Source organism: Miscanthus floridulus, chromosome 13 (genome assembly GCF_019320115.1).
Source record: "Miscanthus floridulus cultivar M001 chromosome 13, ASM1932011v1, whole genome shotgun sequence".
In the NCBI taxonomy this organism is placed as follows: Eukaryota; Viridiplantae; Streptophyta; class Magnoliopsida; order Poales; family Poaceae; genus Miscanthus; species Miscanthus floridulus.
Genome location: NC_089592.1, coordinates 72,049,926 through 72,067,234, shown reverse-complemented (window position 1 = coordinate 72,067,234; position 17,309 = coordinate 72,049,926). Strand labels below are relative to the sequence as shown.

The 17,309-nt window shown below is 48.2% G+C and overlaps 1 protein-coding gene across 1 annotated transcript; it reads left to right on the top strand.

Annotated features, from left to right (window-relative positions):
• Positions 1–7,943: 7,943 nt before the first annotated feature.
• LOC136500418 (ABC transporter B family member 1-like) lies at positions 7,944–14,881 on the top strand. The gene is made up of 5 exons (XM_066495761.1): positions 7,944–8,673; positions 8,837–9,473; positions 9,563–9,888; positions 10,737–10,966; positions 12,315–14,881. The coding sequence occupies exons 1-5, from the start codon at positions 8,070–8,072 to the stop codon at positions 14,670–14,672; spliced, it is 4,155 nt and encodes a 1,384-aa protein (XP_066351858.1). The 5' UTR covers positions 7,944–8,069; the 3' UTR covers positions 14,673–14,881.
• Positions 14,882–17,309: the final 2,428 nt, after the last annotated feature.

The window sequence follows — 17,309 nt, the reverse complement described above, 5'->3', positions numbered from 1 at the left end:
CCAGATGTGAGCAACATAGATGAAAACTAAAAGAGTTATTAGATGATCTATTACCATGCATATGTACATAATTCGGATACAAACTTTGGGTTTTATTTACTCTAGAGAGATTGTCTTTCATAACAGAATATGTTGGTAATTTAGGCGCAGATATATGAGGTTACTTAATGCTTTTTAATGTAGAGGTGGGTAATTGTTAGGGGAAGAGGATAGATTGAACAATTATAAGTCTTTGTCTTAATGGCATTAGTGCTTCTGATTTTTATGAGGATTTTCTAACTTTTTCAAACACAGCTTTTGAGGATTAACATGGAGACTACTTTAGGATCTGCAATTAGTAAGAGTAAGATAATACATTCGAGTGTCTTGCAAATGGCTTTAAGCCTTCCTGCCAGCTCCACCCAGCTGCAGAAAGAGCGTGCCACACATCATATTGCTGCTGCTACAGGACAGTAGTAGATGACAAACTAAAGGAGGATACAGATCGAGAGTTAATATGATTGATTATGTCACTGAGATCTCGATGATGGTCATCACTTGCTTGTTGCATGATTTGTTTTATAAGGCTTGTTGCATGATTGATCATCGCAGGTAAGCTAAGCAACGCCCTGAACATCTATGGATCGATCGTTTCCTAATAAAGCATCGTACCGGGACGATCTCATCTACCGACGCCTAATAGCTACAATTATGCTCGACCATGCTTTAATTTACACACCTGGCAGAAACGCAAAGCAAATTAAAGCTAGATATATGATATATATATATATATATATATATATATATATATATATATATATATATATATATATATATATATATATATATATATATATATATATATATGGAGAGGCTATTCAGCAGCCGGCTACAAAATAAGTTATTCTGTAGCCACCTCTATTTACCATAATTTTATATACTAATTTACCATAATGTCAATGCATATTTACAATAGTTGGGTTACTATAACACATGAGAATATTTACCATAACGTTATAGTAAAACCACTTAGTAAGGAGTTACTGTAAATTAACATAGTAATTATCGTAACTCAAAGTGGCTACAGAATAAGTTATTCTATGGCCAGCTACAGAATAGTAGTTCTATATATATATATATATATATATATATATATATATATATATATATATATATATATATATATATGCTTTCACGACGAAAAAGGTATATGTATTGATTGATTGAATAAAAGAAGCTACAAATCCTTCTCAAATGTACTCCATTTGTCACGAAATATGAGGAATCCAAATTTATCTTAAGTCATACTATACAAAATTTGACCAAATGATAGAGAAGGGTATTAATATCTATCACATCAAAGACATAAATTATGATGCTAATTTGATGTTGTAAATATTATTCTTATTTTCTATAATTTTGATCAAAATTAATACAGTTTGACTTAGCACAAACGTAAATCCTTATATTTAAGGCCAGATGGAGTACTATCATGCTATTAGAAATAGCATGGACCCATATCACTTTTTTAAAGAGGTCTGAAGCCGAGATTTTTCCTTTATCTAAAAAAAGAAATAGCATAGACATCGTTATACTCTCTCTATATCTGAATAAATAGTGAGATCGATGATGGGAGATGGCAGGACATGTCGTGTCACGTATTCCTCTCCCTAAATATCTGTCGTTTTTCCTTCTCAAGAAACAACTTTAACTAAATATATATTAAAAATATTAATATTTATGGTACACGTACATAATTAGTATCATTGAAAAGATCTTTGAATCATCATATTCTGCTCGTCTACTTTTCAGCCGGCTTGTGCTTATTTTGGTTTATTCTCCCTCACAAAAATACTATTGAATCAGCCGAAATCAACCGAAATACCACCAGCAGAACATGGTGATTATATGTATTTTCTATAAATCAAACCAAACCTATGGCACCCATCAACGGCGACAGTTATTTAGCGAGGAAGAGATTACCCGCGCAGAGTCGCCGTACGTGCGGCGACAATCAACCTTTACCTGTTTACTGATGGATGGATGCTGCTAGCTAGGAGTACTAGCTTAACCCATGGATCATGAGTAGGCAGTTAGGTACGGTACGGGCTAACGGGCAGATAAGAAAGCGATGTTTCGCTCAAATTTCTAGCACTTATTTACGGCTAATTGGCGGTGCATGGTTCGGTTGCTGTACAAACAACCCGACTACCCAAGACGTAAGTGCGTACAGCGTACTGTACGTACGGTCGGACCGATTATTACTGCTATTCTGCTAGCTTAGGGGTACATTATAAGCCAAACAAACAGGGGTATATTATAAGCCAAGCAAATAGGGCGTATATTGGTTGCTTACTTCTGTATTGCAGGCTATGGTCCCGTTCGGCTCGCTGAAACTTGGCTAAAAGTGACTGAAAAATACTGTTCTAGCTAAAATATTGTAAAAGAAAAATACTGTTCTGACTAAAAAACCCCCAAACAAGCTGAATTTAAAATAAGCCGAACAGGACCAACCGCACATGCGGCAATTCCCTCATATATATATATATATATATATATATATATATATATATATATATATATATATATATATATATATATATGGACTACGACTCCAATGGTACGTAATGGGTCCGGTGTGGTCGTAGCGTATGCACGCAATGGAAAACACTGTTTCTATCATTTTCTCTCATAATAAATCAGTATAAGTATTAGGAGAAAAAGTAAAGCATCGGCTCTGTTCGTTTTGCTAAAATTTAGCTTATGCTTATTTATTATGAGAGAAAAATATTGTTTAATTACTAAAAAACACTACTTAAGTAGTGCTGCACAACAGGACATTTTACATCTTTTTGCACCATCGGTATGTGTATAAGGCCCCGTTTAGATCCAAAAATTTTTGGATTTTGGCTCACTGTAGCATTTCGTTTGTATTTGGTAATTAGTGTCTAATTATAGACTAATTAGGTTTAAAAGTTTCGTCTCACGATTTCTCGACCAACTGTGTAATTAGTTTTTTTTCCGTCTACATTTAATACTCCATGTATGTGCCGTAAGATTCGATGTGACAGATACTGTGTAAAATTTTTTGGAATCTAAACGGGGCCTAACATGGGCAGCACTGGCCCGGCAAGGCGGTGCAACTGCTGTTGCCAGTATGAAACCATAGCATGTCTATTTTTTTTTACCTTCACCACCGACCATATATCGTCGGACTAGGTCCCACTCTTGGCGTCCAATGCAAGATGGATCACGGATGAAATCGATCGACATCGCTGGCGTCCATGAGCAGCCTGTTCGCTGCTGGTTGGTTTTAGCCAAGGCTTATTAGTTAGCCAATAATATTTTTCTCTCACAACAAATTAGCATCAGTTAGGCTTATCAGCTCAAAAATCGACGAACGACTCATTGACCAAAGACTAAGATGCTGCCTGTGTCTCTGGGCTCCGCTGACTGTCGGCCTATGTCTGGGTAAAATAAATACTCCCTCCGTCCAATTCTAACACTGTTATAGTATTTTAAATTTGACTAATTATAGATAAAAAAGTATCAAAATTTATTATATCAGATAAATATTATTAGATTAATTACGAAATGTATTTTTATAATAAATTGATTTGAAACCATAAATATGAATATTATTCACTTAAATTTGGTTAAATGTGAACAACTTTTTCTGACACGTACGTTTGAATGCAACGACTCCAATGTAGGACAATGAAGAGCATTAGCTCTGCAGTGCGCGCAGGTCAACCCGACCATTCCAGCCAATGCACATGCCACATGGTGCAGCTGCTGAGCTGCATGCTTTGCTTGTTGCGCACACACTCCTCAATGGACAAAGGGCCTGACTTTCGCGGCCACACGCATGCACGTCGATTGGCGATTGGCAGCATTTTGGGCGCCGCGCGCCACATCTCTCTTCTCTTCATCGTCATCGGTCGGGCTCGGGCGCCTCGGGGGCCTCGTGGTCGTGGCTTGGAGGAGAAGGACCTATCGCTCCAACGTCCAACCTCCACGACTGCCGGCCTCGCCGGTGCCCTGCTCCTCCTTGTTTTCTGCCCTGTCTGTCGGAGATTCAGCCAGAGACGTGTTCGTGTTCAGATGTTCTGGTCAAAGGGTACAAGAGCCCTATCCTTTTACACAGTACTCCTCCTCTCGAGTAGTGTTTCCTTGGACTCTCCTACGAGCATGTTCAATAATAAAGCTAAGTATCGGGCTATTAGTCAGGTTGCAAGAACCAAGCTATATAATAGTGGTCTCTTATCTATCTATAAGAAACTTTTTTATTATTAGGTTTACCCATGTCCCACTTCCTCTTTTCTAATCCTCCTCACATTTATTTAGTGTATAGATCCACCATTGCCTATGTATTCGTGTGTTTGCATGAGAGCCAAGCTCTCATCTCTCTCCTCCTTTTCCTCCTCCACATTAATATTTGCTTGACTATAAACCAATTATTATAACTGCTCTAAGTCACGAGCCAACCTAAGCTGTACCACAGTACCACAGAGAAGGATACCGTACCCATCCCCAAAGGTTCTCAAACAAGCCACCAAAAATCCTAAATTTCACATATCCCGGAACACTATTGGACAAAACAAATAAATACCATTCGCTAGCAATTCCTCAGACTAGGTTCTAAAAAAACCTTAGTGCCACGACTTTGGTTTTTTATTTGCCTACGAACTTTTTTACCCGCCTAATGTTTTTTTGTATAATCTTTTCTCACATCAGTGCAGCTAGACAAGGCCAGTGCCTAAGGGCAGGCACGACCATTGGCTCCTAGGGGGGCAAACCGGTGGGGATAGTGGCGACATGCGTCGAGTGCTACCAAATCTCTGATCAGAAAGACGTAGAAGCTGATTAGTCAATGAGCCCGTTCGCTGGTTTCTGGGTTGATAAGTCCGGCTGATGCTGGTTTGTTGTGAGAGAAAAATACTATTGGTTAGCTAATAAGTCTTAGCTGAAACTAACAAGCGAACATGCTGAATAGGGTGATTTGCGCCACGCATAAAGATGAGGAACGTTGATTAGTTGTTGGACTTCAGTTTCTACACATCTTCACCAAAACTGAATTTTTAACAATTTTGCCAATTTCGTGGAGATGCTCTGAAGATGCACGTAACCCCGCTTGTCATGATCTTCTCTAACGAGGAATGACTGAAACACACCTTCACAATAAATGACACATTTTGATAGGTGAGGAAGACACACCTTTTTAAGGCATTCAGCGTGTTTGCTTGTTGGTTTCAGCTAGAGCTTATTAGTCAACCAACAGTGTTTTTCTCTCACAACAAACCAGCACCAGTCAAGCTTATTAGTCCAGAAACTAACCAGCGAACAGGCCGATTGACGCGTGAAACTATTGCCACGTCTAAGGTGGTGGGCCTAACAAGTGAACAACTATTTAAGCTAGTCAAATAAACCTAACTTTAGGCATACAGAAGTTGAAAACTTCTTGAGCACACATTCAGTCTGTTCGCTTGTTGGTTTTTGCCATAGCTTATCAGGCATGGTACAGTATTTTCCTCTCATAATAAACCAGCACCAGCCGGACTTATCAGCCTAGAAATCAACCAGCGAACAAGCTGATTGTTTTTGTTCTATTAATAGCTTCATCTTCTCCATTGAATTAGTGGAAGGCTTTGGGAGGTTTCGGTGCAGCTACCATGGCCCAAAAGGATTACAGTTCGAGGCAGTGGACATGGAGATAGAGTGGTGAGGTGGCGAAGCTGATGGACGTGGTTTGGAGTGGTGCAAGGATGAACAGTTGATGGTTAGGAGATGGGCTTGGAAAACACAGAATGCGGGAGCAAACCTAGGCCACGTTTAGTTGGCTGAATTCGGCGCCACCGGATTCACTGTGCGCCGATGTAGCGCACTGTAGCATTTCGTTTGTATTTGGTAATAATTGTCCAATCGTTGACTAATTAGGCTCAAAACGTTCGTCTCGCAAAGTACAACCTAACTGTGCAATTAGTTTTTGATTTTATCTACATTTAGTACTCCATACATGTACCACAAGTTTGATGTGATGGGGAATCTTCTTTTTGCATAGTGCCAAAATTGGGAGTTGGGAGCAACTAAACATAGCATTAGGAATGCTGTCATGAGATTGAGGGTTATAGCTACTATGGCCCAAAAGGATTCGGGTTCGTGGAGGTAGTGGACACGAGGAACACAACTGTGACCGGTGAGGCGACGGTGAATCCCATGTTCGTGAATTGGTGAAGGCTGATCGGTGGGTGGTTGCGAGATGGACTTGAAACCGTACTTTTTCAGCCAACGAACAATATTTTTCTCTCATAATAAATCAACCAACAATACTTTTAGCCGTGGTTTATCAGCCAAACGAACATGACGCAAGTATTGGCGGGAGAAAACTTAGCATCAGGAACATCACCAGAAGTTAGTACGATGGCTACATGTGGAGTTGTAGGTAAAGAAACAATGCGTGATAAAGAGGTAGACAACTCAATGATGATCATATCCTAATCGTCTTGTTGACAATTGTTGATGGAAAAGTCCATTTTTAGTAAATAGACCCATATACATTAATGGTGCCTTTGTTTTCAGAGTATGTTATAGACTCAAGCGACCCATACTCCATCTCAACAAACATTTTCAACAAGCCGAGCCAGTAGATCTTAAGACCAAACAAAAACATTTTTTTCTTGAAACAAAAATAGAAAAACACCACCTATGTTACATCGTGAAGGTCAATATAGATGGACATATCCCTCTAGGAGAAACCTAACCAACTGATCGAGGCTTGTATACAAAAGATGCATTTTTTTGGAAAAAAGATAAATGATGCATTTGGAATGGATGAACAAAGAGACACAAAGAATGTTGAAAAACACGCGAATGAACCCGTTTTGTGAGATGCTTTAGCCGTTCTTTATTATAACAGGTGCATATGCAACAAAAGCAAACAAATGGTTAATGATAAAGATCTAAAGCCGTTAGAATACTTCACTGCTAAAACCCACCCAAACCTAGCAAAGACCTTCGCTGTAATGATATCCAAAGCACGGCACAAGTTCTTGATCCTTCTCCTTCTGTTAATTCCCACTCCCCATAGTCTTGTCCAAAAAATGCAACAAAACTGAGGCCCAGTTTGGATGGCAAAAAATTTTGCAAAATGACACTGTGGTATTTTCGTTGTTATTTGGTAATTAATGTCCAATCATGGTCTAATTAGGCTTAAAAGATTCGTCTCGTAAATTTCGTCTAAACTATGTAATTCGTTTTATTTTTTATCTATATTTAATATTTCATGCATGCGTCCAAAGATTTGATGTGACGAAGAATCTTGAAAACTTTTGGGAACTAAACAGGCCCTGAGCGAAGGAAGAAATACGAATTTCTTGTAGAGCACAAAGCACAAGAGGTTTTCAATCGGCCATAGATTTCGTGATGAGAAGCCATGTTTGCTTGTGTTATAATCTATACTTTTTGGTTTATTTTTTTTCAGTCAGAAAAATATTTTTCTCTCACAGCAAATCAGCCGGAACAATATTTTAACTTTTTTCCAGCGAAGGTAAGAGCAAGTATAATAACCGGCGGTAAGCCGACTAAATGCTGAGGTGGAGGAGAGAGGAGAGGAGAGAGAGGAGAAGCGGACTGTAAGCTTACAGCTGGCTTGGGCATAAAAACCAAAAAAATCTGTAAGAGAGATAAGTGGGCTATGTATTAACGGTAAAAAGCTAACTACTGTATGAATGAGCTAAAAAAAAACTAAAAAAAACCTTACCGCCAGCCAGACGATGCTCTCACGGGCCTAACAACCGTAGAACGCAACGCGCAGCGTACATCCATTCGTTCGTTTTCGACGGTACGGGAGGAGTACTGTGCAAGTAGGCCCCCGTACATTCACAGTCTCTACTACTCGTACTCGTACAAAGACGTGAGCTGCCTTGCACAGTTATAAAGAGGCGTGACAAGCAAAACTCCCAATTCAATCCACCCCTCCTCCCTCTCCGCATCCTCTGCTCTGCGCCAGGCGCCAGCCACTCTGCCGAGGTGGGGGCAGAGGAGAGGAGAGCTCCCCCTCCCTCCCTCGGTCCCTCCCCGGCCCCCGATCGATGTCTAGCAGCGACCCGGAGGAGATCAGGGCGCGCGTCGTCGTCCTCGGCGCCCCGCATGCCGCCGCCGGCGACGAGTGGGCCCGCCCCGAGCTCGAGGCTTTCCACCTGCCCTCTCCCGCCCACCAGCCTCCTGGCTTCCTAGCCGGGCAACAACCGGAAGCTGCAGAGCAACCCACGCTCCCTGCTCCTGCTGGCCGCCGCAGCAGCGACACATCCACTGGTGGTGCTGCTCCGGCTGCTGCTGATCCTCCTTCTCCGCCTCCGCCGCCGGCTCCTTTCGAGACGGAGCAGCCGCCCAATGCCAGGCCGGCCTCCTCCGCCGGCGCCGGCGCCAATGACAACAAGAAGCCCACCCCGCCCGCCGCGCTGCGCGACCTCTTCCGCTTCGCCGACGGCCTCGACTGCGCGCTCATGCTCGTCGGCACCCTCGGCGCGCTCGTCCACGGCTGCTCGCTCCCCGTCTTCCTCCGCTTCTTCGCCGACCTCGTCGACTCCTTCGGCTCCCACGCCGACGACCCGGACACCATGGTCCGCCTCGTCGTCAAGTACGCCTTCTACTTCCTCGTCGTCGGAGCCGCAATCTGGGCGTCCTCATGGGCAGGTAACCAACGTTATTCCTCCTCCTCCTCCTCCTCCTCCTCCTCCTGCTGCTGCTCGCGTCGCGAATTGTCTGTCAATTCGGATTGCATGACGCATCACATCGCTCAATCAATCGCCATGGCTTGAGATGAGATCTTCAAACCGCTCGCTCGTTCCGCTCGCAGAGATCTCCTGCTGGATGTGGACCGGCGAGCGGCAGTCGACGCGGATGCGGATCCGCTACCTGGACGCGGCGCTGCGGCAGGACGTGTCCTTCTTCGACACCGACGTGCGCGCCTCGGACGTCATCTACGCCATCAACGTGGACGCCGTGGTGGTGCAGGACGCCATCAGCGAGAAGCTGGGCAACCTCGTCCACTACATGGCCACCTTCGTGGCGGGCTTCGTCGTGGGCTTCACCGCGGCGTGGCAGCTGGCGCTCGTCACGCTCGCCGCCGTGCCGCTCATCGCCGTCATCGGGGGGCTCAGCGCCGCCGCGCTCGCCAAGCTCTCCTCCCGGAGCCAGGACTCACTCTCGGGCGCCAGCGGCATCGCGGAGCAGGCGCTCGCGCAGATACGGATCGTGCAGGCCTTCGTCGGCGAGGAGCGCGAAATGCGGGCCTACTCGGCGGCGCTGGCCGTCGCGCAGAAGATCGGATACCGCAGCGGCTTCGCCAAGGGACTCGGCCTCGGCGGCACCTACTTCACCGTCTTCTGCTGCTACGGCCTCCTGCTCTGGTACGGCGGACACCTCGTCCGCGGCCACCACACCAACGGAGGGCTCGCCATCGCCACCATGTTCTCCGTCATGATCGGCGGGCTGTAAGATCGATCGCTTCCTCCCTCTCCTGTTCTCCGTCATGACACAGCATGTACGCTAGCTTACTGGTCTGTGGATCGCGTGCGTCCAGGGCCCTCGGGCAGTCGGCGCCGAGCATGGCCGCGTTGGCCAAGGCGCGCGTGGCGGCCGCCAAGATCTTCCGCATCATCGACCACAGGCGGGGCATCTCCTCGCGGGACGGCGAGGACGGCGGCGGCGTGGAGCTGGAGTCGGTGACGGGGCGGGTGGAGATGAGGGGCGTGGACTTCGCGTACCCGTCGCGGCTGGACGTCCCCATCCTGCGCGGCTTCTCGCTGAGCGTGCCCGCCGGGAAGACCATCGCGCTGGTGGGCAGCTCCGGCTCCGGGAAGAGCACGGTGGTGTCGCTCATCGAGAGGTTCTACGACCCCAGCGCAGGTATACCTAGTACCGTACCAATTCTAGCTTTAGCGCATTGATTAACTGGGTTTTTAGTGTTGGAGGAGTTCACCTGCTTGCCAATTGCCATGGCCATCACACATCAGCATACATCGCCATTGCCAACTGCCATTGCTGCCTTGCTGGGTAGTACTAGATAGAAGAAGCTTCCACTGTAGGAGTAGAGTAGGAGTACATTGCAAGCAGATGTGAATTCACGTTGACAAGGAAATGAAGTGAATGCTTGGAGCAGAGCTGGCCGGCCTCATGGGCTGCTACCTGCTAGCTAGTCAACCAACCATCCTGTTTCTTTTCTTTCTTGTGGTTGTGTTTGTGGTCATGCATTCACACAGCTAGAGCTAGGTGGTGCCTGCAATGCGAGACAAGGAAAACTATTTGCCTGGCAAGATGCTACTGTTGCCTCGCACATGCATGCCACTCTTTGAGCCTTGACCGACTGACTGACTACTCAGGACTCGTTTAGTTCCCGGACGTAAAGTTTTGGGCAAGACGAATTTAAGCCTACGTAATCCGTTATTAGCACATACGTGTACCGTAGCATTTTATTGTTAAATCATGGACTAATTAGATTTAAAAGATTCGTCTCGTAAAGGAGTCATAATCTGTGCAATTATTTATTTTGTAGTCTATATTTAATACTTTATGTATGTCTCAAACATTCGATGAGACATGGTGCAAACTTCTCTTTAGGAACTAAACAAGGCCTCAGTGAGATAGAATGGTTCCAGTTTTGTTGACACGTACTCCTACTAGTATACTAGTCCTGTAGATTTTTCAAATCAAACAAAAAGAAAGAAATGAAGTCTGAAATTTGTTGGTTTTGGCAGGGCAAATCCTACTGGACGGGCACGAGCTCAAGTCGCTGAAGCTCCGGTGGCTCCGGCAGCAGATTGGGCTGGTGAGCCAGGAGCCGACGCTGTTCGCGACGAGCATCAAGGAGAACCTGCTGCTGGGGCGGGACAGCCAGAGCGCGACGCAGGCGGAGATGGAGGAGGCGGCCAGGGTGGCCAACGCGCACTCCTTCATCATCAAGCTCCCCGACGGCTACGACACGCAGGTCCGTCCGTAGCGCTAGCTTACTAGCAGCACTGTGCTGGCCTTTTCTTGCTCGCCACCGTTGCTGCCTGTTTGTGCCTGTTGTTCTCCAACCCATTTGTCAGTGTCTAGACCACCATGCCTGTCTGCCTAGGTGCTCGCTGCTCCCCGTTTCCTTTCCTTTCTTTTCCCTACCCTGCCTTTTACTAGCTTTTTTCTCATCTGCATGCAGCCTTTTCTTTTCTCCATGTCATGAGAGGATGCATGTAGCATCTTGCCATCCATTTCATTCATGCGTCGCGCTCGTGCCTGCCCGGGTAGCCTCAGATCAGATACTGTTTGTGTTTGTTAGGCCGCAGCAGCGGCACATGAGAGCTCATGACAGGCAGCACCACCAACGCCATGTCGCCGTGGAGGGGTCGGGTCCATTCCATCACAGCACGGCACTACTCATCCATCACATAGATACCAGTAGACAGACACTGGTGCTAGTACTAGGGATGGGCGAGCAATTGCTTGTTAGGAGCCTGTTGCTATCACAATTGCTGTGTGGGTTACCAACAAGTAACATGCCAGGATGCTCTGCTATCACACACAGGACAGCAGAGGTCCCTTTCTCAACACAATACTCTACTAGCACTTGCTGCTGGGTGCTGAGTGCAGAGGGAGATGAATGGATGATGAGCAGCTAGAGGAAGAGCCAAAAAAGGTTAATAACAATAGTAAAAAGATTAAGAATCAACCTGGGGTACGTAGAAAGAGGTAGAATTCCTAAGAATAACAGATTCCAAGCTGGTATTTTGTCAGGAATGTCAAGTTGATTTGATCCCAGTGCAAGCAAGAATTATCAATCACTCGTCCTATCTGTACAGTCCAGCTCTTCCTACTCTACTTAGAGCACTACGGTACTACTGGTGGTAGGTATCTTCCACTTCTCTTAATATAATCTGTCATGAGAGAAAGAGAGTCAGTCAAGCCCATGCTGCTGCTTATTTTAATCACTGTCAATGGCAGGCAGTCTGGTTAGTTAATAACATCTGGGAAGGGTTTAATCAAATCAGATCAAATCAAATGAAATCTAAGAGGCACATGGGATATGGGCCACATAGAGCAGCTCGCCTTCCCACACTCCCATGACTGACTTGATCATGCTTGATTCCTTGCTAAGCAATGCTCGCATGCCCATGCATCGTCCCTGGTCAAACACTCTGCACCATCATAAGACTTGCTGTATTAACAAATGATTTCATTTTTGTTGTTATTAATTATGCTGGAGTAGTAGTACTAGTTTATTATTTGATGAAAAGTTTGGCGGTCAAAGTCAACCCGTTTGTTTGACCTTGCGTGCATGGCGGTGGTGGCCGGCGCAGGTTGGGGAGCGCGGCCTGCAGCTCTCCGGCGGCCAGAAGCAGCGCATCGCCATCGCCCGCGCCATGCTCAAGAACCCTGCCATCCTGCTGCTGGACGAGGCCACCAGCGCGCTCGACTCCGAGTCGGAGAAGCTCGTGCAGGAGGCGCTGGACCGCTTCATGATTGGGCGCACCACCCTGGTGATCGCGCACAGGCTGTCCACCATCCGCAAGGCCGACGTCGTGGCCGTGCTGCAGGGCGGCGCCGTCTCCGAGATGGGCACGCACGACGAGCTCATGGCCAAGGGCGAGAACGGCACCTACGCCAAGCTCATCCGCATGCAGGAGCAGGCGCACGAGGCGGCGCTCGTCAACGCCCGCCGCAGCAGCGCCAGGCCCTCCAGCGCCCGCAACTCCGTCAGCTCGCCCATCATGACGCGCAACTCCTCCTACGGCCGCTCCCCCTACTCCCGCCGCCTCTCCGACTTCTCCACCTCCGACTTCACACTCTCCATCCACGACCCGCACCACCACCACCGGACGATGGCCGACAAGCAGCTCGCGTTCCGCGCGGGGGCCAGCTCCTTCCTGCGCCTCGCCAGGATGAACTCGCCCGAGTGGGCCTACGCGCTCGTCGGCTCCCTCGGCTCCATGGTCTGCGGCTCCTTCAGCGCCATCTTCGCCTACATCCTCAGCGCCGTGCTCAGCGTCTACTACGCGCCGGACCCGCGCTACATGAAGCGCGAGATCGCCAAGTACTGCTACCTGCTCATCGGCATGTCCTCCGCGGCGCTGCTGTTCAACACGGTGCAGCACGTGTTCTGGGACACGGTCGGCGAGAACCTCACCAAGCGGGTGCGCGAGAAGATGTTCGCCGCCGTGCTCCGCAACGAGATCGCCTGGTTCGACGCCGACGAGAACTCCAGCGCGCGCGTCGCGGCCAGGCTCGCACTCGACGCCCAGAACGTGCGCTCCGCCATCGGGGACCGCATCTCCGTCATCGTCCAGAACTCGGCGCTCATGCTCGTCGCCTGCACCGCGGGATTCGTCCTCCAGTGGCGCCTCGCGCTCGTGCTCCTCGCCGTCTTCCCGCTCGTCGTCGGCGCCACCGTCCTGCAGAAGATGTTCATGAAGGGCTTCTCGGGGGACCTGGAGGCCGCGCACGCCAGGGCCACGCAGATCGCGGGCGAGGCCGTCGCCAACCTGCGCACCGTGGCGGCGTTCAACGCGGAGCGCAAGATCACGGGGCTCTTCGAGGCCAACCTGTGCGGCCCACTCCGGCGCTGCTTCTGGAAGGGGCAGATCGCCGGGAGCGGCTACGGCGTGGCGCAGTTCCTGCTGTACGCGTCCTACGCGCTGGGGCTGTGGTACGCCGCGTGGCTGGTGAAGCACGGCATCTCCGACTTCTCGCGCACCATCCGCGTGTTCATGGTGCTCATGGTGTCCGCCAACGGCGCCGCAGAGACGCTGACGCTGGCGCCTGACTTCATCAAGGGCGGGCGCGCGATGCGTTCCGTGTTCGAGACCATCGACCGCAAGACGGAGGTGGAGCCCGACGACGTGGACGCGGCGCCGGTGCCGGAGCGGCCCAGGGGCGAGGTGGAGCTGAAGCACGTGGACTTCTCGTACCCGTCGCGGCCGGACATCCAGGTGTTCCGCGACCTGAGCCTCCGGGCGCGCGCGGGCAAGACGCTGGCGCTGGTGGGTCCGAGCGGGTGCGGCAAGAGCTCGGTGCTGGCGCTGGTGCAGCGGTTCTACGAGCCCACGTCCGGGCGCGTGCTCCTGGACGGCAAGGACGTGCGCAAGTACAACCTACGGGCGCTGCGGCGCGTGGTGGCGGTGGTGCCGCAGGAGCCGTTCCTGTTCGCGGCGAGCATCCACGACAACATCGCGTACGGGCGCGAGGGCGCGACGGAGGCGGAGGTGGTGGAGGCGGCGACGCAGGCGAACGCGCACCGGTTCATCTCGGCGCTGCCGGAGGGTTACCGGACGCAGGTGGGCGAGCGCGGGGTGCAGCTGTCGGGCGGGCAGCGGCAGCGGATCGCGATCGCGCGCGCGCTGGTGAAGCAGGCGCCCATCATGCTGCTGGACGAGGCGACCAGCGCGCTGGACGCCGAGTCGGAGCAGTGCGTGCAGGAAGCGCTGGAGCGCGCCGGGTCCGGGCGCACCACCATCGTGGTGGCGCACCGGCTGGCCACGGTGCGCAACGCGCACACCATCGCGGTGATCGACGACGGCAAGGTGGTGGAGCAAGGGTCACACTCGCACCTGCTCAAGCACCATCCCGACGGGTGCTACGCGAGGATGCTGCAGCTGCAGCGGCTGACAGGCGGTGGCGCGCCCGGGCCGTCGTCGTCGTCTAACGGGGCCGCCGCGTAGGATGGATGTATGGATCATGTATGAGTTTCGTTCTTTGAGAGATTGATGGACGAGGAAGCTGAAGTTCCGTTGCAGATGATGATACTGCATGCGCGCAACAAGGGGAGAGAAAAAAGAAGCAGAAAACACGGTGGTTCATATGATTGTACAATTTGATGATGATCTCTTTGAGTTGAGGTTTTAGGATGATATAAACCTTCACTTCCTTTTTTTTTTGACTCTTCTTGCTTCTCATTCTTCTTGTTTCTCATCTGCTAGCTGGGACTGAGATTTGGAACAGATAGAAGCAACAGCATCTATCTATATACAGTGTCAGAGATGGGAATTGATCCTTGCTTGTAAGTAGACAACGGCTTAGCTCCCAAGGAACCTCAGATCATATGTACTAGTACTGTACTTAGTTAGCCCCTTATATACGCAGGTACCAAATAGCAGATTTACTCCTTATTATTCAGTTATTTGCAATAGCAGAAACAAATAGTGACCAGAAATAAAGTAATAATGCATGAATGATTGCTGCTATCAGTCAGTAGCAGGAAAGAAATGGCAAGTTCCACTTCTGTCTGAAAACAAAAGAATCTCCATTTTCAGCGAGCAGCAGAGGAGCTGAATAGTATCTATCCTTTTTCGTTTCTCTTCTCTCTCGTTCTCTACAAGGACAAGGACACTCCATCCTTTTCAGGCAGACAGGAAGCGGATCTACTGGTGAGCAGTGAGCACGCCTCAAACTGCACACCCAAGAAGAGCATTCTCTACACTATGCTGCTCTCGACAGGATCCCGGGAATATCTACCGAATTGTCAGTGATCTCTATCTGCCTAATGAATTGAGCCTGTGTTCCTGATGTCAATTGCGCTGCAGATTTGCAGAAGACACGGGAAGGGTCAGGGACGTAGTACCATTAGTGCAAAGACCAAAATGGCAGGATTGCTGGAAAATGGGACCAAGGGTTTGACCTGATGAGGTTATGGTAAGGAGGAGTCACATGCAATGCAGAGTTCATCTTCCAACACACACCGTGACACCGGTCCGGAGGGACATTTGATTTCCGGCAGTGGTTGCTTTCACTGCTGCCAATCCACTAATTCTTGGTGTGTTTCTTCTTCGCTGCACATGATGGTGTGCCCCAACAGCAGCACTGGCACCAACAGGCATAGTAGGACTGAGAGAATGGATGAATTGAGGGATCGGCGCATGGTCCCTTGCTCATGAAGATGGACGCCCAAGGCCGGACGGAGTAGGACCATCCATACCATGGCTGGGCCTAGGCTCACAGAACGAAAAAGAGGTCTGCTCTGCGCTGCCCTGTCCCTCCCCGGTCCAAATCTCAAGCGCCGATGTGTCCAATCCAGCCAGCCTATCCTCGTCGAAGTTGCCCCTGTCCTTGCCATTCACCAGACACTGTTGTCTTGTCACTGTTACCTGGCAACACAACCAAGCGAAGGTTTCCTCTGCAACACACGAATATAATGCTCCTGATGATGTCCAATCCTCAATCCAATCCTATAGGATTGAGTGAGATGTGGTGAAGTTTGGCGGCCTGTTCGGTTGGCTAGTTCGTTTCGTTGCTGGTTCGTGAAAAGTACTGTTGGCTGGTTTGTGTGAGAGAAAAATATTATTTCAGCTAAAAATTTACGATCATTTACGATAAGCCATAGCCAAACGAACAGACCCTGGATGGTTCATAGGAAATGAATCATGAGATAGTACGGAGTAGCACAACGGAAGGAGCGAGTGTGCATTGGTCTTCTCAAAACATGAAAGTCATGTTTCAAGAACCTGTTTGTTTAGCGGGAGCTTCAGCACCTTCCAACCTGAATCTGGCATAAGCTCTGCTAAACAGATTTTTACTAAGGCCTTATTTAGTTTCTCCTTCTAGAATTTACTCACCGTCACATTGGATATTTGACATATGCATGGAGTATTAAATATACATTAAAAAATAACTAATTACACAGATTGCGACTAATTTGCGAGATGAATTTTTTAAGCCTAATTAGTCCATGATTTGGCAACGTGTTGCTACAGTAACATGTGCCAATGAAGCATTAATTAGGCTTAATAAATTCGTCTCGTGGATTACTGGGGACTTATGTAATTTATTTTATTATTACTATCAAACACTCACATGCGACATCCTGATGTGACATCCCTAAACTTTACTCCCTTGATTTAAACACCACCTATAGCTTAGCCTAACAATAAATCATTTTTTTGCTTCGGCTCTACGAGCAGTTTTACCAGTAAAGCTAAAGTTGCTTTGGTGAACTGTTTGACAAAACAGCCTTACATATAGATTTTCTTAAAACATGCTCTCATAGGATCATGGTCAACAAGTGTGAGGTAAAACTATGAAAATCTACTATTTTCAGCTTCATCCTATCGTATTTCTTTGTTAGAGCATGATTTAAGGAGCTTTATATAAAGTTTTTTTTTTTGCAAAATACTTGTTTGGCGAAAAACAGCTTCAACACAGCTCTTGAAGTTGGTGGTGAAGTTGTGCAAAAAAAAATAGTTTCTCCTGATTCATCATCCCACAAAAACAGCCTGTTCGTTTCGGTTGAATTGACTTATAAGCCATGACTGAAAGTACTATTGACTGGTTTGGTGTGAGAGAAAACACTGTTTAAGCCATGG

What these genes read in the sequence shown, in the direction of transcription:
- LOC136500418 (XM_066495761.1), top strand. Translation starts at nt 8,070, where the DNA reads ATGTCTAGCAGCGACCCGGAGGAGATCAGGGCGCGCGTCGTCGTCCTC. An exon ending in CTGGGCGTCCTCATGGGCAG is followed by an intron (nt 8,674 to 8,836) that starts GTAACCAACGTT and finishes TTCCGCTCGCAG; the next exon opens with AGATCTCCTGCTGGATGTGG. An exon ending in TCCGTCATGATCGGCGGGCT is followed by an intron (nt 9,474 to 9,562) that starts GTAAGATCGATC and finishes GCGTGCGTCCAG; the next exon opens with GGCCCTCGGGCAGTCGGCGC.